General features: G+C 60.2%; 2 protein-coding genes across 3 annotated transcripts in view; one reads left to right on the plus strand and one right to left on the minus strand.

Annotated features, from left to right (window-relative positions):
• The first annotated feature begins 7,336 nt into the window (after nt 1-7,336).
• On the plus strand, nt 7,337-15,281 carry PSMF1 (proteasome (prosome, macropain) inhibitor subunit 1 (PI31)). Of its 2 annotated transcripts, none has more exons than XM_010569428.1 (7): nt 7,337-7,507; nt 8,478-8,630; nt 9,189-9,271; nt 9,946-10,131; nt 11,705-11,758; nt 13,775-13,933; nt 14,045-15,281. In XM_010569428.1, exons 1-7 carry the CDS (start codon nt 7,379-7,381, stop codon nt 14,094-14,096), a joined length of 816 nt encoding a protein of 271 aa, XP_010567730.1. In that variant the 5' UTR covers nt 7,337-7,378; the 3' UTR covers nt 14,097-15,281. The 2 variants fall into 2 exon arrangements, with proteins under 2 accessions (XP_010567730.1, XP_010567731.1); XM_010569429.1 differs by lacking the exon at nt 7,337-7,507 and adding an exon at nt 7,634-7,669.
• A 4,866-nt stretch (nt 15,282-20,147) lies between these two features.
• The window catches only part of TMEM74B (transmembrane protein 74B), a 2,800-nt gene continuing 2,643 nt past the window's right edge, over nt 20,148-20,304 (minus strand). Inside the window, exon 4 of the mRNA XM_010569754.1 lies at nt 20,148-20,262. Within this exon, the coding sequence (XP_010568056.1) occupies nt 20,148-20,262 (115 nt within the window). The remainder of the gene's footprint in view (nt 20,263-20,304) is intronic.

Below are 20,304 nucleotides of genomic sequence, written 5' to 3' on the forward strand. Positions count from 1 at the left end.
CGTCCTGGGGACAAGGGCGGCTGCCGGGTGGAGCGGAGCAGCAGCGTCAGTGCACGGCCAGTTCCCAATTTGCACCAGCCTGAAACAATGACGATGACAGTGGTAGAAATAAAGAGATGAAAAATGTGTCTGCGATTTTAATGAGCTGGAAACACCCAGCGCAGGGGACGGAGGGGCGGGAGGGCGGCTCCCGGCCGGCCATCGCTGAGACGCCGCGCGCCCCGGCAGCGAAAGGGGTCCCTAATGTTTCCAAGATGTGGAGCCCTTCACGGGGGCAGCTTGGCTTTCTGCAGCAGTGGCAGCTCAGGGGAATAATTGAGAAGATTATCGCGTTGGAAATTGCTCGCAGGGGAGGGTGGCTTCAGATAGCCCGGCCGCGGGCTTTCATGTCTGCACCAAACAATCGCTCTGGGTTGGAAACGCAGGCGGGGGGTCGGCGGAGCCCCCACGGCCTCGTGCGAGGGATCCCTGCCCCGATCTGGCACCAGGAGCAAAGGAAAGGGAAAGGCTGAGCCGCGCATCTGGTGGGAACAGCCGCGGCTGCCCAGTCCTTGGAAGATGGCAGGTCCCGCTCCGGCACCAGCTTCGGGGCAGCCGGCCGCATCTCTCCCAGCCTCGGTTCCCCGGTGCGTGGCAGGGCCAGGACGGAGGGGGAGCAGGAGGGGGGCATCTGTGCCAGACCGTCCCCGGCGCCTGCGATAACAGAGTTGGCAGCGGCTGGTCCCAGTGCCAGCCTGCAGCTGGTCCCCTTCTTGGGCTCTTCTCCTTTCCTCCCTGGGATTTTGTCCTACTTATTTTTTATTTAAAATTTTTCATAGTCTTTTAAACACTGTAAAAATTTAATACAAAGGAAATTAAAAAACCCAGAGGAACTATTCTCAAAATAATTTCACAATCCGCACATATCCCTCAGCAAATTTAATTTGTAGGAAATAAAGAACAAAATATGACAATAAAGGGCTTCTAAACAAATCCTAATGCTTTACATATGTAAGTGCAAATGCCGCGCCTGTGTGCAGGCACCCGGCGGAGGTGGGTGGCGCGGGGGCCGGGGGCCACAGCTCTGCCACCCCCAGCCTCGCCGGCCCGCACTGCCGGGGGTCCCTGCTCCCCCGGGCACAGCTTGCAGGAGCCAGGGGGGTTTTGCTGCCCTGAGTATCACATCAAACCATGGCCCCTGGCTGAGCATGTCTTCCTTGTGTCCCAGCAGCTCCAGCTCCGGCAGCGATGCTGAGAGCGTGTCCTGCTTTATCAGCCTGGATCCTGCCCAGTTCAGGGCAGTTTCCTACCAGTTAATGGGGAAACCTTCGAAGGATGTGGACCAGCCCTGCCAGGGTGCCAGCCCCACTGGAGAATGCTCTGGGCATGCAGGGTGAGCTAGGGACCTCCTGCTTCACAGCAATGCCCAGAGCATGGCTTCCCAGGGGCCACCCAGCACTCTGGGGTCCTGGTGGCATGGGGACGTGGGGGCTTACTGCAGCCCCCATCCTCGCCCCTCCCCCACATGCACCCGACACTGTCCAACCCCACAAAGGCATCCCCTTCCCCATATGTTCTTTGTCCAGCTTGTGGCCCTGCCTCTCCCCCTTGGTTTTTTCTCCTTCTTTTAATAAACCTGGCACCTGGAGGAGAATTTTCCCTTTAAACACCCAGCCTCGCATGTTAGTGACTTTTATTCTGTGTCTTAATTAGCGAACTGGAAAAAATGTCAATTGTTACCTACTACGGGCACGTGTGAACCACAGGCTGCAATGGCAGGAGGTGCTCCCCCGGCGCTACACACACAGTCCTCATGCACTCGGGGAGGTTGAATGCCCCGAGACACAGGCTGCAACACCATCCTGCCCTCAACCCAGATGATAAACCCACCTTGCAATGGGATTTTCCTGCCTCCGTCCCCTCCCTGACAGCACTCGGGGTTTCTGGGCTACCAGTACCGCTGGGAGGTCACTGCTCTCCGGATGCCCCGATGTCTCTTTCCCAGCTGCATCTGTGATGCTGCGGCATCGGTGGCCTCATAGTGAGCACCGGCGTGGGGCTGGAGCAGGGCACGGATCTATTTTGGAGTGTAGGAGGGGGCTGTGCGGTGTGGGGCCGGTCGACAAGGGCGCTGGGGCTCAGGCTGGCTGTCTGCGTGCAGAGACGTGGTCCTCCCCGCTCTGTCCCATGCTGTGGGTCACAGGGCAGAGCCACCCTGACCCTTTGCTAGTGGGGAAATAGGGGATATTTGGGGGTTTGCACCCAAACTGCTGTTGCACTGCTGCACCCGCACATGGGCGCTCCTCCAGGGGGATCTGGGTGCTCTCTCTTGCCCAGACCCCCTATCCCAAACGGCCGACCTCGCTGGCTTACCATGGCCCGGCCCAGCCCAACCCACCATGGCCGGACCCCCTGCTCCCCCTTCACCTTCCCCAGCTCCACCGGGCAGCACATCGGGCCGGTTTCATTGGGGGATATTCGCCACCAGCTCCTCAGAAGAAAGGCGAGCGCTTACCCAACAGCACTGCGCCGGGAAGCTGATACTCCCCGAGAACATTGCCTCATACCATCCGTGCGTGCCTGGGATGGGGAGAAATGCTGGGGAGCTGCAAACGACATCCAAAAATGAATGTACTGTCTGCAGCAGCGCCGGGGCAGCAGCCCGGGGGAAGCGACCGCCATGTGTCATGGAAGGAACTGCAAAGGAAGGGGTCTTGTGAGGATAGCGGGAGCAGGCTGTGCCGTCCCCGCGGCTCCGCGGGCTTCGCACAGCCTCTGAAGCGCTCCGGGACAAGCTCGGGATGGGGACTGGCTCTTCCTCCTCGTCTCATGCCTCCTCCTCGCCCCCACAGAGGGAAGGTGCTGCCAGCCCCAGGATGCTTCGGTGGGGTCCCGGCCCCAAGGGCGGCATCCGCTTGCCCCCACCTTTGATGATCTCCGCAGCCGACGCGGCCTCGGGCATCTCCCGCCGTACCCCGAGCGGGGAACAGGATTGCATCCCAGTTTTGCTGCCTGGCCCCGGGGGCGGTGAGTGGAGGCAGAGCCCGAGCGGGCAGCGCAGACAGGCAGCTCGTAGGCAGGGCGCTACCCGTCTGGGCACTGGGGCGACCCGGCAGCCAGCTGGTCCCCGCTTTGATGTGGAGTTCCCTCAGGCTCCGCACAATGCAACCCGGCTCAGCCTGGCAGACTGGGGTGGGAGTGAAGCAAGGGTGATTGATTGTCTTGTTTTGTTCCTCCAAGGCTGTCCTAGGCCGTTCGGATTCACGGCCGAGGTCCCCCGAGAGCAGCGGGGGGCACGGCAGCGTTCACCCGGGCTGCAGGGATGGGGATGGTGGGGTGCAGGCTCCGGCCGGGGGCGGCGGGTCAGGGCACCGAGGTTGCTGCTGCCCCACGGGCCACTGGCTCAGGTGGTTCGAGCGCTCTGTGCCTCAGTTTCCCCATTGGCACCGACCCTTAGGGAGGTGGTGGTATCTCTGGAGGACACACGTCCCATGAAGCCAGCCCCTGTTACTCTCAGGCGTGTTGGGTATCCCCTGAATTAAAGCAGGCAAAGGGAGTGCAGGAGCCCCACTGAGGGTAAGGCTCGTTAGGACTCGAGCGTGTTGACCTCCGAAAAATTGAGTTTAGCTCCATCCAGTTGATGAGTCACGACTGTGTTTGTGCGACGCGCTCCCTGCAAGCAAGGTTTCCACTGCAGAGCTAACAGGCTTTTCTGGGAAGCACTGGGGTTCTGGGCTTCCTCATTATTTTCAAACCCTATTGGCAGCCTCCCTCCGACAGGGATTATGCCTGCTCGAAGCACAGCACTCAAGCATGTTCAGAGTCCTGAAAGCGCTAATTGACTTTATGTTTGGCCTCGCTCCTGAGAGCCTGCTCTCTTGCAGCCCCAGTCCCTCCTCCTGCTACTGCGGCGAGCCTGCCTGCATGTGGTTTGAATTTCTTCTCCGGAGAAAAACCCCCTTTCTCCTGCCTCGGTGTCATCTTTCCCTGGAATTGAATTTGGGGGAAATGAAGAGGAGGCCAAATTTTCATGGAGTGACTACCTCCCCTCTCAAGGCAGTGACGGGAGCCCCATGAAAGTGAGGGGTGAAGCCTGTTCCAGGAGCCACTGATGCCCTGTCCCACCCAACGTCCCTCTGCACGGCGATTTCGGTCACCTTCAGATGGCTCCTTACGTGCCAGTAAGCCCCGGGTGGCTGAGCGGAGCGTGGAGGAGGCTGCCCCAGCGCTGATAGCTCTCCCTGCTCTGCAGCAGGGATCCCGTCCTTCCCTCCAGCTGTGTGCTGGGAAAGCACTGCCTGCACAGAGCAGCACTGCCAGCACAGAGCAGCGCGGGCAGCCCAGTAGGAAACATGGTGGTGCCATCCTCCGGCACCCGACCCTGCTCGCCCAGGCCAAGTGATGCGCGTGGGCTTCTCCCATCGATGGGAAAGGAGCAGCAGTGAGCTGACCCCAAGGAAGGGACGATGGTCTCAAACAGCAGCAGCCTGCGACACCTAAACATCAGCCAGGGATTATCCATGGCCCCTCTCTGCCTTCTCCTGCAGGGCCCTGGGTCATACCTGGTGCACGTGGCACGGCACGGCACGGGAGTGAGCCAGTTGCCGCGACTGTGCCGGCTGCCATTCCCAGCATGGAAGACTCGCGGGCTGCCAGCGGGGCGGGCGATTGGGAAATCTGTTTCCTCTTCTGCTTGTTATGACACCGCAGTGGGCGCATCCACCGGGAGCAGTGAGGCAGCGGGAAAGTATGAAGGTCAGGGGAGGCTGTGGTTTGTGTGACGGAGGTGACCCCAGCTGAATGCATCCCTCTACCTGTTCCGAGCATCGCTGCCCTGCCGGGACGGCTCCAGCCACCGCCTCCCCTGGGATATCGCCCCTGGCCCCGTTCCTGCGCGGAGCAGCTCTCCACGAGATGCGAGGCCCCACGGATCCTGTTCCTGGGTAAAAGAGGGAGAAAAACGGCCAGGTGCAGCTTCCCCTGCATTTCCATGGGCAGGAGGGTTGGTGCAAACGCTGGGCAGGAATTCTCACGAACACGTGCAAGGCATCCGGGGCGCTGGCTGCTCCGGGGGCTTCGCTCGACTCTTGCAGCATCGCTCCCACTCCCGGCTTTGCTCTGGCAGCCCACAAAGAGGACGCGGCTGCTCCGACGATGGCACCGGCGTGCCCAGCAGCCAACGTGACGCACTTGCCTTGCAGCACTAATGAGCCGGCTCTGCAATCCTTGTCACCTCGTTAATGACTTGGCCGCTGCATCCCAGTCAGGGCTGTGCTGTCCGCTACCTCCCACATAGCTTGCAGGCCCCTAACTCGCATTAGGGGAGCTGCTTTCATGTGGCCAGTGGTTTTCATCATCAACGAGCCACAGAGCGAGTGAGACGCTGGAGCAGAGGAAGGAGCCGACGGGGAGCCAGGCGACGCGGGCCGGCGCGGCGTGGCACCGCGGGCGCTGGAAAGGCAGCTTTGATGTAGCGACAGCCAGCCCCGGGGGCCGCGGGCTCAGGTACGGCGGGGGCCCGGCTCCCAGGAGGGTCCCGTGGCGAGGGGCGGCGTGGAGGCATCCCACTTTACTCCACGCCGTGTTCGTGGAGGGGCTGCTTGGGCCAGGGGGAACTCGGCACCAAAAGTCGCTCCTTGTGTGTGGTCCGCGGCAGCTGGCACGACATGGGGAAGGGAAAAGAAATTAAGGATGGACACGTTGGTGAGGCCGCAGGAGGACAGGCCGATGGTTGGATGGGAGTGTGTGGTGATGGGTGAGAGGGTGGACAGCAGATGGTGGGTGAACAGAGATGGCAGCGAGCTGGGTGGAAAAATGAAAGCTCAGTAAGCACTCAGCATAGCTTCTGTGTGATTCCTGCTGCCTCTCGCCCCACCGAGGCACCGCCGGCTCCCATGGACGCCGATCCCAAACACCCACATGCTCCAGTACCTGCACCGGGTCCGCAGCCAGGCGGGGGAAGCCCGTTAGCGGCGCTGGGATACAGGATTTAGGATCACGTTTCTGGAGGGAGACCCACGATTTCAAATTCTGCCTCAGGAGGGGGCATTCAAATGAAGCTACCGGTATCCGCCTCGCCCACCCAGGGACGGGCTGTGCCGGGAAAGTGAAATGTGGATGCCGTCAAAGCCTGCAACCGCGGCTGCTGCCCGCCGGGAGCGAGCCGTGGGGCGGAAACGCTGCCTGCTGCTGTGAATCACAAGCTCAGCGCTGGAAAAGCTCCGGCTGAGGCATTTCCTGCTGTTCTCATTGTATCCCCATCCGATGCCTCCCTCGTGAAGCTCCCGCGCTGAAATCCCGGCCCCGTGGAAAAAACAGCGGTAGCTTTCCTGCCGAGTCCGGCACAGCTCTCTTGGCTTTCAAGCTCCGGCCATATTCCACGGAGCCGGGATTGACGGGGGGAATAGCGGGAGTTGCGGCAGCTCCCCGGCCAGCGCGGCGATGATTCGTGCGAACGGGCAGTGCCGAGCCGCGGGGGCTGCTGGGCAGGCAGGCCTGCCGGTCTGCGGTTGATTGTTCAGCCTCAGTGACTTCTTGAAGGGGAAATGGAAAGAGCGAACAGTGCGAGTTAATTAATTGACGCATAACGAAGTCAAGATGAGCGTGCCTGAGGAGCTGGAGCTCGGATTGGGAAAGCGGCAGACGGTGTTCTCTGGCGTGGGGCTGCTTCATCCCCAGCCCCAGCCTCCTGCCAGCCACACCGAGGACACCAGCTCCCGCGCAGGGGCAGGGAAAAAAAAGCCCCTGCGTACCTTTGAGTGGCAACTTTAATAGAATTTAGGTGTTACAAACACTGTGGCCCAGAGAAAGGAGCTGGGGAAGGAATGAAATAGACCCATCCGATGGCTGTTTGGTGCTTTGCTCACGGTGGAAAGGCTCGCTCCAGCAGCGCACACAGACCCTGCCACAGGGTCCGATGCTTTTCTAAGTGCCGAGGAAGAGCCAGGGAAAGGGACAGGGAGAGGGACAGGGACAGGGAGAGGGACAGGGAGGGAGGGTCGGACAGACCCTAACCCACAGGCTGCCAGCCCCACGCAGGGGGTGGCAGCGGGCAGGGACACCCGCACACACACCTCGGCGAGACCCTTCTCTCCCGCTGTGGGAAGAAACATTAAATTTCTCCCGGGGATGAGAGGAAAATCCCTCCCCGGCTCGTCCCCCCCCAGGCCCCCGCGCCGACCGGAGCCCCCGGCCCGTTCCTCGCTGTCGGCAGGCCCGGGCCTTGCGCAGCGGACGGGGGCCCTCTAGTGAAGGGCGGCCCGGCTCCGCCCCGGCCTTAGCCCGGTACGGCTCTCCGCTCCCCGGGCACGGCGTTTGGGCCCTTGCCCGGCCGGCTCCCCCCCCCCCCCGCCCCGCCGCTGGACCCGGCCCGGCCGAGCCTGCTCGTTACGGTGCGGCCATGGCGGGGCTAGAGCCGCTGTACGCCTGGGCGCTGGCCGCCATCTCCCGCCCGCAGGACGCGCTGATCTGCGGCGTTCACTGGGAGCTGGTCCGGCACGGTTACCGCTGCCTCGGCGCCGGCGACCAGGTACGATCCGGGCCGGGCCGGGCTCCTCCGCCGCGGTAGGCCGCGGCCGAGCCCCGGCCTTTCCTAGCGCCGCTCGCCCGAGCTCGGCGCCCGCTGCCGGCGGAGGCGCGGGGTAGGGGGGGAAGCCGTGCGGCGCCGGGGATGTCGGGGGAAACCGGGCCGGTGCGGAGTCTGAAGGGCCTCAGTGCTGCTTGGGGGGGTCCCAGTGCTGCGGGAGTCAGCGCGGCGTTGGGGGGTGCGGGTGGTCCCGGTGCTGGTGGGGTCGGTGTGGTGCTGGTGGGGTCGGTGTGGTGGTGGGGGGGAACGCTATACCCAAAGCGGGGTGTCCAGTACAGCGTTGGGGGGAAATGCAGTGCCGGGGAGGGGTCCCAGTGCTGAGGGGGGGGGCCCTGGCGCAATAGCAGGGAGGGGGCCGGTTTGGTGCTGGAGCCAGTGCTGTGGCAGGGGTCTAGTGGGTTGGGAGCCCGGTGCGGTGCTGGGGGGGCAGGGGTGGGGGTGCAGGGCACTGTTTTAGCGGAGAAACCCCGCAGTACTAGAGGAGGGGACAGTGTGGGGCAGTGACCCCCGGCAGTACCGTTGTGGGGCTGGACAAACAGGACGACAGCCTTCTCCCCCCCCCCCCCCCCCAGACAGCTCTGTCCTGTGCTGGGGAGCTGAGAGGTGCCAGGCAGGGAAGAGCATCATCCCCCAGTCTGGGTCTTTGTTATCTCCTCCTGTTCAGCAAAGGGTGGTTGTATCCCTCCTGTTCCAGTGCAGGGACCCTGTGGGAGGCTGGCAAGCAGGCAGGGCCAGCCTGTAGGGAAATAAACCCCTGCTCCTGCAGTCAAAACCTGGAAGGCACTGAGAGATCCCCTCCCAGAGACCTAGATCCCCTCCTGGATCTCTCTGTGCAGCCAAGATAGGTCCCACCAGCCCTGCAGTGTGCTGGGCTCATGGGCAGGGTCTCAGCAGCACGTCTGTTCTGTTGCAGCCAGGTCCTGATGAAAGGAAGTCTGAGCTGCTGCCCGCCGGCTGGGAAGCCAACAAGGAGGTGTATACGCTGCGCTACAAGTCCACAGACGATGCCCGTGAACTGCTGCTGAAGGCCATCATGGTGGAAGACAGTATGATCCTCAACGTCATGGTGAGCACCCACGCTGGCCCCTGCGGGTTTGGGGTCCTTTGGGAGCAGCGGCTGCAAAGAACAGCAGAGCCCATTTCTTAAATATTTTCTGTTACTTGTTCTACCTTGCGGCAGCATTTGTCCCTCAGGATGGGGCAGACCCAGGGGGTGTTAGGGGCTGCCTGTGCAGCAGAAAACGTGGCCCAGCGTGAAGCTGGTCAAACTCTGGCTGCATTGGGGCAGTGATGCAGTTTGCCTTGTGCACTCTGGCCCAGGAGTTGCCCCATTTCTGTCCCTTTCCAAGCTCAGGACTTTTCTGCAGATCTTCTCCTGTACCCAGCAAGCACCTGCCTGGCTTGTTTTTGCTCAGTCTTTCACCCTTTGCAGCCCAGATTGGGGTAGGGAGCAGGGAGAGCCTTGCTGTACACCACAGTTTGCTCCTGGGGATTTGGGCACAGCACAGGGATGTGGCAGGAAGCAGGGGAGCCCATTCCTTGTGTCCCAAGCCTCTACCTGCTCCTTCCCTCATTCCCAGCTCTGCCGGGCTGCTGACTCTATGCTTTACCTGTCTTTTGCCAGGATCGCAGTTCTCAGAAGGTCGCAGATGTGACCTTGGCAGTGGCCGACTACATCAACCCAGAGCACCTGGACGATTTCCACAAGTAATCTCAGTTCCCTGGTATTTTCTGCAGGAGAAAATGTCCCAGCAGCATAGGCAGGGGGCAGAGACCAGGTTAGGAGGAGCCTGGAGGACTTTCCTCCCCGGTGCAAACCCCAAGGGAAGGCCAGCCAGCCCTGAAATGCAGCCAGAGCTCCCTGCCCTGCCTCCCTCTGCACTACTGGCAGGCAAGAGAGATTTAGGGAAGAGTGGGACCGTGGGTCAGAGCCCAGGGGAGAGTCGTGCCACCTGGGAATGGGCCAGACCAGCCCAGCACTTTTATTTCCAGAGCACTGCCTGCCTGTGTGTGCTGGGTGGACACTGCCCAGGGGTGCTACGGTTTCAGCCATGTCCCAGGCACCCTGTGGCCTCGCTAAAGACGAGTGCTATGTGCTGTGGTTTCCTCCAGGGCAAACTGGTTGGGTTGTGGCCACAGCACAAGGGAGTCCCTTGGGCTGGGTGGCACCTCTGCCATCTTAAATGGGGTGAGGGCTTTGGTGCCACTGTGTGCTGTTACCCTTTCCCGTCCCCTCTGTGCTGCCAGATGGGGACATGTTTTGTGCCAGGGACACTTTGGGCTTGTCCATCTCCTCACCACCCCTCTCACAGCCTGTCCAGCACCTCACGCCCAGGTGCAGTGGCCTCCCCAGCCCACCGCCTTGTCTCTCCTCCCTGCAGGGTGTACAAGAACACCGAGGAGCTGAGGACAAGGATTGCTTCAGGCATCATCGCTCCCCTTGGGCCCCCCACAGAAAAGGCCAAAAAGGAGCCGGAGGCTGAGAAGAAGGATCCTGACTTGCACCGGGATTACGACCCCCTCAGGGTCCCTCCCCGGCAGCCAGCAGGCACAAGAGCACCATCTTGGTGAGTAAAGAGCGGGTGGCTGCTGATGGTCCTCTGCTAGACGGGACGTGGTCTTGGCACAGCTTTCCAAACTACACCTCTGGTCCTCATCTTGCACGCGTGGGATGGGGAGCGAAGAGGATCCAAACCCTCCCCAGCCAGTTTCAGCCTCGTTGGCTGAATGCTTGGGTTTGATTTAGGTTGCCCGCTGAGGGATGGCCTGTTCTGGAGCTATGTGTTGGTTTGACCCTCCTTTGGCATTGCCTGGAGGTGTAGCTGGAGACCTACAGACCCAGGAGGGAGAGGGCACCGTACAGGGCTGGGGGGAAGGTGTGAGGTTGGAAGGAGGGAGGCCCTGCTCTGTGCTGGCTGAGGGACTGTCAGGACTCCGGAGCTGGCAGAGCAGGGACAGCAGTGGGAAGGATGGTGCCGTCATGGGGCCAAGCAGCCTCTGGGAGGGACATCAGAGCACTGGGTGTCAGTTCATAATGTGGGCTCTAGCAGAGCTGTGGGGTCTCTGCTCATGGCAGAGAGGAGAAGGCATGTGGTGGGTGCAGAGCTCTGCCTTTGCTTGGCACAGAACCGGGGCTACCTCTAAGCCTCCTGCCTGCTGTGGCAGGTAGAGCTGCCCTCCCACGACGGTGCACCCAGCCAGGGCTTGGGGCAAGGCCCAGGACGTGTTGCGGGGAACAGAGACCTCTCCTCCATGTTCTCCTGACCCTGCTTTCCCTTTGAAACTCTTTGCTGGCAAAGCTGGGGAAAGGGGACACATGGCACTCACTTCACCATCCCTCCCTGGCCCCTTCATGCCCAGCCATCCCTCCTACATGGCAAGCAGGCAGGCTCCCCCCTCTCTTCCCCCCCAACAAGCTGTAATCCCCTTTGGAAGTCAGAGACACTGCAGTGGCTCTGCCATCTCTTGGGGACTGGCTGTGGCTTCTGCCTTGCATGTCACCTCTTGGTTCTTTAACCCCACTGCTGTCTGCTGGTGCTCAGGGCTGCTCAGGGTGTGCGATGCTCCTCAGGGAGGCCTGGGCAGACAGGCTGGAGCTGGGCACGGCTCTGAAACCATGTTATTAGCACATAGTATTGGCAAGGAGATGTGACAGCTGGCTGCAGGCTCACCGCCCCACTGTCCTCGCACTCCTGGAAGTAGGACTGTCATTGTGTCTCCAGCCGGGACATGCTGGAGAGCCTGGCCTAGCCCAGCACTGCTCAGGGAGCCCCTGGCATGGAAACTCCCAGCGTCCACAGACAGCTCCAGCCCGGAGCAGTGGGAACAGCAGGGCCCCCTTCATCTCAGCAAGCTTCCCGCAAGCCTGCCACGCACACCGGTGCCCACACCCAGCTGCACCCTGGAGCAGGGAATGCTGCGTCCTGGGTATGGGGTGGCTCCCAACGCCAGCCCACTCACGCAGGGTCTTGCAGGTCCCAGGGCCCTTTGGGTGCTGCAGTGCTTGCCATGGGAGAGCACCCATGAGCACAGCACCAGCAGCCACACTGGCTGCACTGCCCTGCCTGCATGCTCGCTCCTGCTTGCTCCACGCGGCCAGTCTCCCCTTCACTGAATGTCTCGCTGTGTTCTGTGTTTCAGGCCTTCCCCCTTGAGCCCCTTCGCTGTTGGTGGGGAGGACCTGGACCCTCTTGGGTGAGTACGGCTGGGAGAGGTAATGCTTTGTGTGCCCGAGGAGCATCCCCTGCTCTGCCCTTGGGGTGTGTGGGGGTGCTGGAGACCTTCTCTGGAACAGCTGGAGTCCGCCTGGCTCAGGTGTCCGGTGAAGTGTGTCTAAGTGCAGACGGTGAAGGGACAGTCACTCAGTGCAAATTGCAAGGGACCAATTGACAGTTGCTAAACCTCAATATGGTTCTAATATCGTAATAAGATCCCGTCTCTTGCATAGATGATAGGTTGCAATCTGTGTCTGTTTAATAATCAGCTTGTATTCATTTAACATGCAGTAATTCCTTCAGTAAATCAAAGCTGAATACGTCGTTAAGTAAATGTAAGCCTCTAATTTAAAATGTTACCAGCTGCTGTGTCTACAGCCCAGCAGTCTGGAGAAGGGGAGGCTTAAAGCCGAGTCCACAAAATTCTCGAGTCCTGGTTGTGAGCCTCCCGGCTGTCTGAAGCACTCGAGAGAAAGGCTGGGTAAAAGCAGGGCTGTCTGGGGCACTGATCTTCACAGATACGTCTCTTGGTCTTTGGCTTGGTCAGGCAAGGAGAACCTGTGAACTTCCATTCCAATTAAAAGCACGTAGTCAGACAAGAACCAGCTCTTGGAGTCATTACAGAGCGTCCTGTGGCCCAGGGGAGTCCTCTTTGGAACCACTCTCCTGTGGGGATTGCATTTTTTCCCCTCTTGCAAGACTTGGTTCTCCGTGGGTTTGGCTAGAAAAGGGCCAGCTAAAAATGTCTTGCCCGGCTGGAAGGAGAGGCCTGGAGCCTGGGTGGCTGGAAGGAAACCTGATAGCACAAGGAGAAGGGGTTCAGTTGTGGGGGGACCCTGTTTCTCTCACTGCCTCCAGCCCTTCATCAGAAGTTTCTCTGTAAATGACAAAAAAGATTGTAAATGGAAGCAGATTCGTGTGCTGACACCTGCCAGCGCTGGGGCGGGAGACCCAGACTCCCAGGCATATGCTCGTGGGGCCTGGCTGTCCCGGGGCACTTTGGGCAGCCGGCCTGGCGTAATGGAACTCATTAGCGCGGTTGTTAATGACTTGTATGATGGCAGCGGTGTCCAGAGGCTCCAGCCGAGTTTGCACAAAGCCGACCATGAGGAATGGCACTCACAGCGTGGGGCAGCTCCGAGGAGCCACCGTGGTCAGCAAATGACTTCCAGGCAGCTTTTTGGAAAGGCTGGCGGGAGCCCCGGCTGGGTCCGCGAGCTCTTGCGACACTGCACAGGGCAGGACATGCTGCTCACCCAGGAGAGCAGAGAGCAGGGACGGGAGGATGAGCCGGCAGCAAGGGCCAGCGGGTCTGATGCTTCCTTGGCGGGACTTACCAGCCATTACTGATGCCCTGAATGGCTCCTTGTGGGAACTGGGGGAAGAGGGAAGCTGCCTTTCCGCTGCTCTGAGTGTCTGGTTTGGCTTTGGCTCTGAGGAAGGCAGGCAGGCGAGGGCTATTGCTTCCCTGTGCCTGTCTCCAGCTAGGCTTTGGGGTATGCTGGCACCATAGTTCCCCGGACCTGCGTGTTTGCTGGCTTGGGCACAGTCTCTGCAGCTGTAAGACTCCCACCTTAGGATGATGATGAGCCATGATTTGCATCTTGCCCCTGACCTTGTGTTGTGGCATAATGCAGGCAGGTCTGCAGGGCAGGGATAACCCCGGGCAGGAGCAGAGTGTGATTCATTTGGGTTCCCTCCTGTCACAGACAGCAGCCGCCATGGGACAAGGATCAGTTGTGCCCAAGCACTCTTACACATGCACATGTACACACATGAAGGGCTCTCTATCTTTCTGCCATGGGCTCGCCTCACTGGCTTGTCCTGGCCTGTGTTGTGGTGGGTTAGGAGTGCTTTCCTTCCCACGTGCCATGTGTAAGCTTAACCCCGCATTCCTGTGCTCGGTGTTCCTGCAGCAGAGGTTTGGCACAAAGACATGCTTTGCTCCTCTCACCAGTGCCCATCTCATCTCCTTCTCTGCCTTTCCTCTCCCCAGAGGTCGGAGTGGCGGAATGATCGTGGATCCTCTCCGGTCTGGCTTCCCGCAGCCTGGCACTGACCCATCGTCGGGCATCCCAGGCCGGCTTCCCCCGGGAGCAGTTCCACCAGGCGCCAGATTTGACCCCTTTGGCCCATTAGGGGCTGGTAGATCCAGGTAGGTATTTGGCTGTGCCTTGTATCCCCAGCTTGCTCTCCCGGCTCATCCATGTTGCTGCGAGACTGAGCTCTCACTTCTGGTTTGACTCTGCTCTGAATTTCTTTCCAGGCCAGATCCCGACCACCTTCCCCCTCCAGGCTATGACGACATGTTCATGTGAGGAGTCACCCCATGGCTGCGGCCAGAGCAGTCTCCTGGGAGGCCGGGGTACTTTCCCCACTTCATTCCCCGTTTGGTGGACTTCAGTCTTTTCAGCAGCGTTTTTCTTCTCCCCACTCGGGGCCACCTTCCTGTGTCAGACCAGCTATAAAGGTTTCCCTGTGTGCAGAACACAAGAGGAGGCAGTAGCTCTGTTTCTTTCCGTGCTCCTCTGAGGGTGCTTGGCCATTTGCACCCAGCTGAAGTGGTCCTGCCCTGTGTGAGGCGGCAGCGTGGGGTGTAGCACGGTGCTCTGAGAATGGCCCAGATGCCATGGGGTTTCCTCCTCTGCTTCTCCTGGGTGGCACCGCTTTTGCTCCTGGGGTTACAGAAGCAGTCGGTGCTGAGGAGGGAGCTGGCTTCTTGCCGCTCCTGTGCTGCAGTAGCCTGGCTGAAGGCGGCAGCTGGAGCAGGCTTCACATGCAGAGATGGTTTCTTTCTTGCTCTTTATCCAAGTAAAGGTTGGATTAGTGTGAGGGGCTAGAAGGGTCTCCATGGGCAGACGCCTGGCAGTGGCTGAGATCAGCTTCTGCGTGGCTATGCCCACTGGCTTTAAAGAGCACCAACAGCAAAGCCTTTAACGTGCATGAGAAGAGACATATATTGAATTCCTGGCCCCACTGTGCCCCCTTTCTCCCCAGCAGCCGTGTTGTTTTTCATTCCTGGGGTGCATGTGAAGCCCTGCAGGCAGCGTGGCGAGGGCTGCCCGCCGGGCACCACACAGGGCTGGAGTAGGACGGAGGGTGCTTGATACCCGCACGACCTGATGGGTTCAGCATTGGCTCTCCAGGCACAGCGGAGCTGAGCCTGGCACTGAGCTGGGGCCCTTCTGGGAACGTGCAGAGGGGGCTCCGGTGTGGGATTTGCTTTGCAGAAGAGGTTTATAGGAACATGTTACACTACTGTCAGTCCTGTTGCATGAGGCTGGTGCAACTCTGCCTGGCTGAACTCTGCCAAACAGCTCGGGGAGGATGGGAGAGATCTGTGTGGCTCAGGCTCCTGTCCTCTTTCTGGAAACCTCCTCCCTTCCCCGCAGCTCCCCACAGGTCAGTTAATTTTGAGGCCGCAGCTCGTCTGTCCTGTCAGGGATTCATACTATTTTTTTCTTCTCGTGGTTTGATTTCTTGGAAGGATGTTCATGAGATCGAAATAAAAACCTGACAACATTGTTGTGTTGGTGCCTGCTGCGGGTGGCCCCCCCAGCTGCAGCCCCCTTCTCCCCGCCATGAAAAGGGAAGCCCCGAAGCTCTGCCCAGGCTGTGCCTGCCCTCCCCGAGGTGGAGGATTCACGCTGGGAACCCACTTTGTACCTTCCCCTGAGCAGCAGCGCTTTTCCGAGATGATGTGACTGTATTAAGAAAATTAAGTGGAGAGCAGCCCAGCCTTGGCTCTGGCTGTGCTCCTTGCGGTAATTGGCTCTCTGGGGTATTGAATGCCGTCGGTACACTGCATGCGGCCGTGCTGGCATAAATAAAAAGGGGGGAAGTGATCCCCCTGTCTATCTCTTTTCCCCAAAGGCTTTTTCCTTTTAAAACCCCTTTGCCTACAAATGCAGCTAATAAAGCCAAGTTACGGCGTGTAACCCTGGGCTGCACGCAGGTGGGAGCAGGGAGGATGGTCTGTAGAAATGGAGCACTGGGGGCAGCTGGAGTATCCCCTGCATCTCCCCAGGGCTCGCATGTGGACCCCCACGTTCCCAGGAGCTGGTGTCGAGCCCAGGCCTGGTGGGGATGTGTCACCCCCACTGAACATCCCTGGGGTTTTTGGTGGACAGTCCCACCTGCAGACCCAGGGATGGGCAGTGGGTGATGCCCATGACCAGAGCAGACAGCGGCTGCGCTTGCAGCATGGGTGGGACGGGGAGAGAGACCCAGGGCTTGGTGAGGCCGCTCCTGCTTGTCCCCTCTGGCTCCTGGGGCAACCTGAGCCCATCCATAGCTTTGCCACAGGAGAAAGGAGCCCCCGACCTTGTTGCATGGGGTTGAGAGACGGAGGGTGCTCGGGGAGAGGAAACGGCTTTGGCCTTATCAGGGGGGCCCCCCTCTGCGGGAGGCGGCTGCTTTCTGTGCCTGAATTAATCATGTTCTGCAACCTTTCAGGAAGGAGAGACGCAGCCGGCTTTGATGGGGCTAATTAAAGGGAGCCAGCGCTGGGAGAGGCTGCGTCGGGTCCTGATAAACAATCTTTTGTCTGCAGCGCTCAACTCCAGCGGGTGCACGGTGCTGTGCAGCTGGGGGAGCAGGTGGGAGAGGAGAGGGGTTTCAAAGAGGGCGAGTGCCCGGCATGGAGCCGTGCCCGCTGCAGGCCCATGCCTGACCCTCGAGGCTCTCGGGGCTGTGCTGTCTGCTCTCGGGAGAAGGGGTAAAAGGAGGCAAGGACCCTCCTCTGGCAGCCGGACACAGACCCCATTCCCCAAGCACGGTTGGGGGGCAGCCGCCCCTGCTGTGGGCTCATACCACGCCGAGCATGGCGGCTGCAAGGGCCAGGTCTCCCACCAGCAAGAGGGACAGTCCAGGCCCCCCGCCACGTGTCACCGGCATGGCTGCTGCTAACCTAAGCGACGGAAAGCATTAACATGCAAGGGAGCACAGTGAGCAACACACCTCAAGTTAATTTTATGGGGAGGCCGTGAAGAGCGGCTGGGGCTGGTGTGTGAGGTCTTGGCACAGGCACAGCCCTCCCTCCTCCCACAGCACCAGCGAGGTGCTTCCATGTCATGTTTGAAGAAAGACGCTGGATTATTGGTAATGGCTTGAGATCCCCAGAGAGTCCTTCAGGCCATCTGCCAGCCTGCCCAGCCCAGCAGCACCTGCCCCGCACGCTCCCAAAGGCAGAGCCCCCGATGCTGCTAATTACCCTGCAGACGATGCTCAGTCCCCGGGATCCCATGTACTGGGAACGCAAGTGTATTGCACCAACAGGAAAACAAAGCAGCCCCTGTTCTACGGGACTGGGAAAGGCATGCCGGGCCATTCCCTCTTTGCTCACCCCTGGCACAAGCGGAGACCTCTGTGCTGAGCAGGGGGATGAGGACACGCTGCCTGCCCTTGCACCATATAGTCCATGGCCCGGTGCAGTGGCATTGCCAGAAGGAAGCCAACCTCGTGCCCTGCCCGGCACCTCTCGCTGTAGCTGTGCTGCCCATCCCTGTGGCGTCGGGGCAACCTGCCCGGGGTGCGGCTGTGCAAAGCTTGAGGCAGCTGCTGTTGTCCCCAGCTTTGCAGCAAGGCAGCAAGGCCTGGGTGGGCATCTGCTGCCTGCCATGCTGCCCTCGGTGCCCCCCATTCAGCAGGACCCTTGCCCTCACCACTGGGCACGGTGCCGCCTGCTCCTCCCCAGTGCCCGTCCCGCACCTCCCCGCTGCCTCCAGTAAAACTGCCTCCGGCAAAACCGGCTTCTCCCGTGGAAACTGAAGGGGATCCAGAAATGGCACATAGGGGTGAAAAGCTCTCCCATCGGGCTGGTTTCACTGCACCTCCAGGAGATGGGGTGGGGGAACTTTTTTCTGGGGTATCTCAAAGCTGCCTCCAACCCACCCAGCAGCACCTAATTCCATAGGTGGGTGAAGCCCCCAGACCCTCCTGTGCTGAGTGGCCAGTGACCCTCATCCCACCCGGGCTGTGTGGTGTCAGCCCCCCTTTTCCAGCCAGATTTTTCTCACCACCCTGGAATATTTTTGATTGCTTCCTAAATACACCCCTGCATATTAACCATCGCAGGTCAGCGCCTCAAGCTGGCTGTGCTGCTCTTCCCCAACACCTGCTGGGAACGATGAAGGGATAGCCAGGCTGATGCAGGGAGGAACCATGGGCCAGCCGGCTGCAGCATGGAGCAGAGTGGCTCCAGGGCTGCCAGCAGCTCCACGTGCCCCCGCTGCAGCCACCTTCTACCTCAGCCCGGGAGTCTCTGTACAAAAACATTTCCCAGCCCTGAAGCTCTTGATGGGGGAGCTTCTTTAATGGCACTCCTTCCTTGCTGCACTTCGTTCACTTTAAATGTATTTATCTCAATTGAGAGGCTTTCCCCCAGTCCTGCAGGTCCTCAAGGGACAGACCAGCAATGCACTGACAAAACAACGATGGCCCCTTCGCATAGAATCTCTTGAGCAGCTTTATGCCCTAACCCACAGGAATATTTCTCACACCCACATAAAGCAGGTGCCTAGCAGATGTAACCTCCAACCAGGCTCAGCCTTTCATCCTAGAGAGACCTCTTCCACGTTATTTAAAATGACAAAAATTGATGAGGATGATTTCTCCCTCTAATGGGTTTATTTTCTAATCCAGGCTCGCAGGAGCAGCGCTGAGAGTTGCGGGAGGGACTTCTGCCTTTCCCAGGGGAGTCTCCTTGCGAACACCCAGGGCTCCCCCAGCAGACCCTGCACAAGAGCCTTCCTCTCCTTCCTCCCCTTCCTCCTGCGGTGTGTCCCCCCTGCCCCAGGATCAGCCCCTCCGTGACAGCCATGATAGCATTTACTCTCCCTGCCCTGCTTGGGCCCTTCATTTGACCCTGCAGGCTCTGCTCGCAGCCGTTCACCCCAGGGATGTGGGGAGAGGCGATGCCTGTTTGGGGAACAGTGGAGCACAGCCGCCCATTTTGCCCCAAGCATGGTTTAATCCCAGGGAAAGGTGCCAGAGCTGCGGGCATGAGGCCATCTGCCGGGACCCTAAAATAAATATGGAGTGTGGATGGGTGACGTGGTGATGGAGAGAGGGATGTGTGGCCCTTTGCAGCAACAGGATGAACCGGCTGCAAAGCGCTAGAAATGAAAACATAGGGCAGAGGATGCTGTGCCCAGCATCCGAGGGGGACACTGGAAGCCCTGAAACAAAACCTGACCCAGGCAATCACACTGCGTGTAAAAATGACTTTTATCTTGTGTCAGGCTGTCTGGCGAGATTTGTCTCTGCCTGGAAACATTTGAAGCGAGTAATTTATGGGATGGATTAAAACCTGGTGGCAGTTCATGACAAGCATCACCTTTTGTGGGTCTGCATTTTCCTATGGGATAATTATTTCCCTTTCTCAGCATCCTGCTCATACCGATTTTTCTTTCCACAGAACATTGTGCTTTAATGATGCTTCATGTTTAATTCCCGAGATGCAATTTTACCTTCACGCCGCAGACAATGGCCCTTGCAATGAGCACAAAGGCTCGCATGCGGGCACCCCGGCGGGCAGAGCTGCCTGTCTAACATGGGAACAGAAGAACCACATCATTTCGAGGCGTTGGGAATTGTCCTCTCTCCTCCAGACAGAGCACCATGATTTTTGAGGAGGCCATTCTGGGGTTGCTGGTGGGAGTGGGATGCTCAGCACGGTGTGGGCGTCTGTCCGGCCTTCATCCCGCTCTCCGGAGTGGGGCTGGTGGGGTGCAAGGGCTGGGGGGCAGCGGGGGGCTGGACCCCGCTGCACGGCCGGTGGTCACGCTCGCTGTCTCCTTCTCTTCTGCCCAGAGCGGTGCAAGCGCCAACTCTACACCACAGAGTTTTACAAGAAACTATTGCTAAAAAAGGTCACTGATGGCAGAAAATGAGAAACTCCATCCCAAAGAGGAGCAGCCGGCCCCAGGCCCTGGCTGCCGGGAAGGAGCCGGCTGCGGCGGGGAGCTCGGTCTTGTGTCCAGCCGAGGCTGCGTCCAGCCACGACACGGAAATCCCACGGGCGTCTCGAAGGTGCCATTGCCCCGATGCTGGCGGGCAGGACCCCATCCAGGAAGGTGCCGGGGAGGCGAGCAGGGCGTCCGAAGGCTGTGCTGCCGTGATGCTGGTGGTGGGGAACAGCCCGAACAGAAGCCGTGCAGTCCGGCGGGGCATCCCAAAGCCGCATCGCTCCGGTGCTGGCAGACGGACCCCCATCCGTGAAGCGTCCGGGAAGGTGAGGCAGGTGGCCGAAGGCTGCCGGGCGAAGCTTCCTCGGACGGCATCGGTGTCGGGGCGCGGCGAGGGGACCTCCGCTTCTGCCGACGGCGTGGGGTCCCCAGGGCAGCCCGGGGTCCCCGGGACGTGCGGGGCTAGGAGCCCGGCCCCTCGGGGGGCTGGGACGGGGGGCTGAGCTGGTTCTCCAGCAGCGCCCGCGTCCCCTCGGCCGACACCCTCCGCATCCTCAGGCGTACCGAGCCGTAGGTACCACCGGTGCGGCGGGCGGCCCGGGCGCGGCGACGGGCGGCG

Source organism: Haliaeetus leucocephalus, unplaced genomic scaffold (assembly GCF_000737465.1).
Source record: "Haliaeetus leucocephalus isolate CR32 unplaced genomic scaffold, Haliaeetus_leucocephalus-4.0 Scaffold273, whole genome shotgun sequence".
Taxonomy (NCBI): Eukaryota; Metazoa; Chordata; class Aves; order Accipitriformes; family Accipitridae; genus Haliaeetus; species Haliaeetus leucocephalus.

What these genes read in the sequence shown, in the direction of transcription:
- PSMF1 (XM_010569428.1), top strand. Translation starts at nt 7,379, where the DNA reads ATGGCGGGGCTAGAGCCGCTGTACGCCTGGGCGCTGGCCGCCATCTCC. An exon ending in GTATGATCCTCAACGTCATG is followed by an intron (nt 8,631 to 9,188) that starts GTGAGCACCCAC and finishes GTCTTTTGCCAG; the next exon opens with GATCGCAGTTCTCAGAAGGT. An exon ending in GGCACAAGAGCACCATCTTG is followed by an intron (nt 10,132 to 11,704) that starts GTGAGTAAAGAG and finishes TCTGTGTTTCAG; the next exon opens with GCCTTCCCCCTTGAGCCCCT.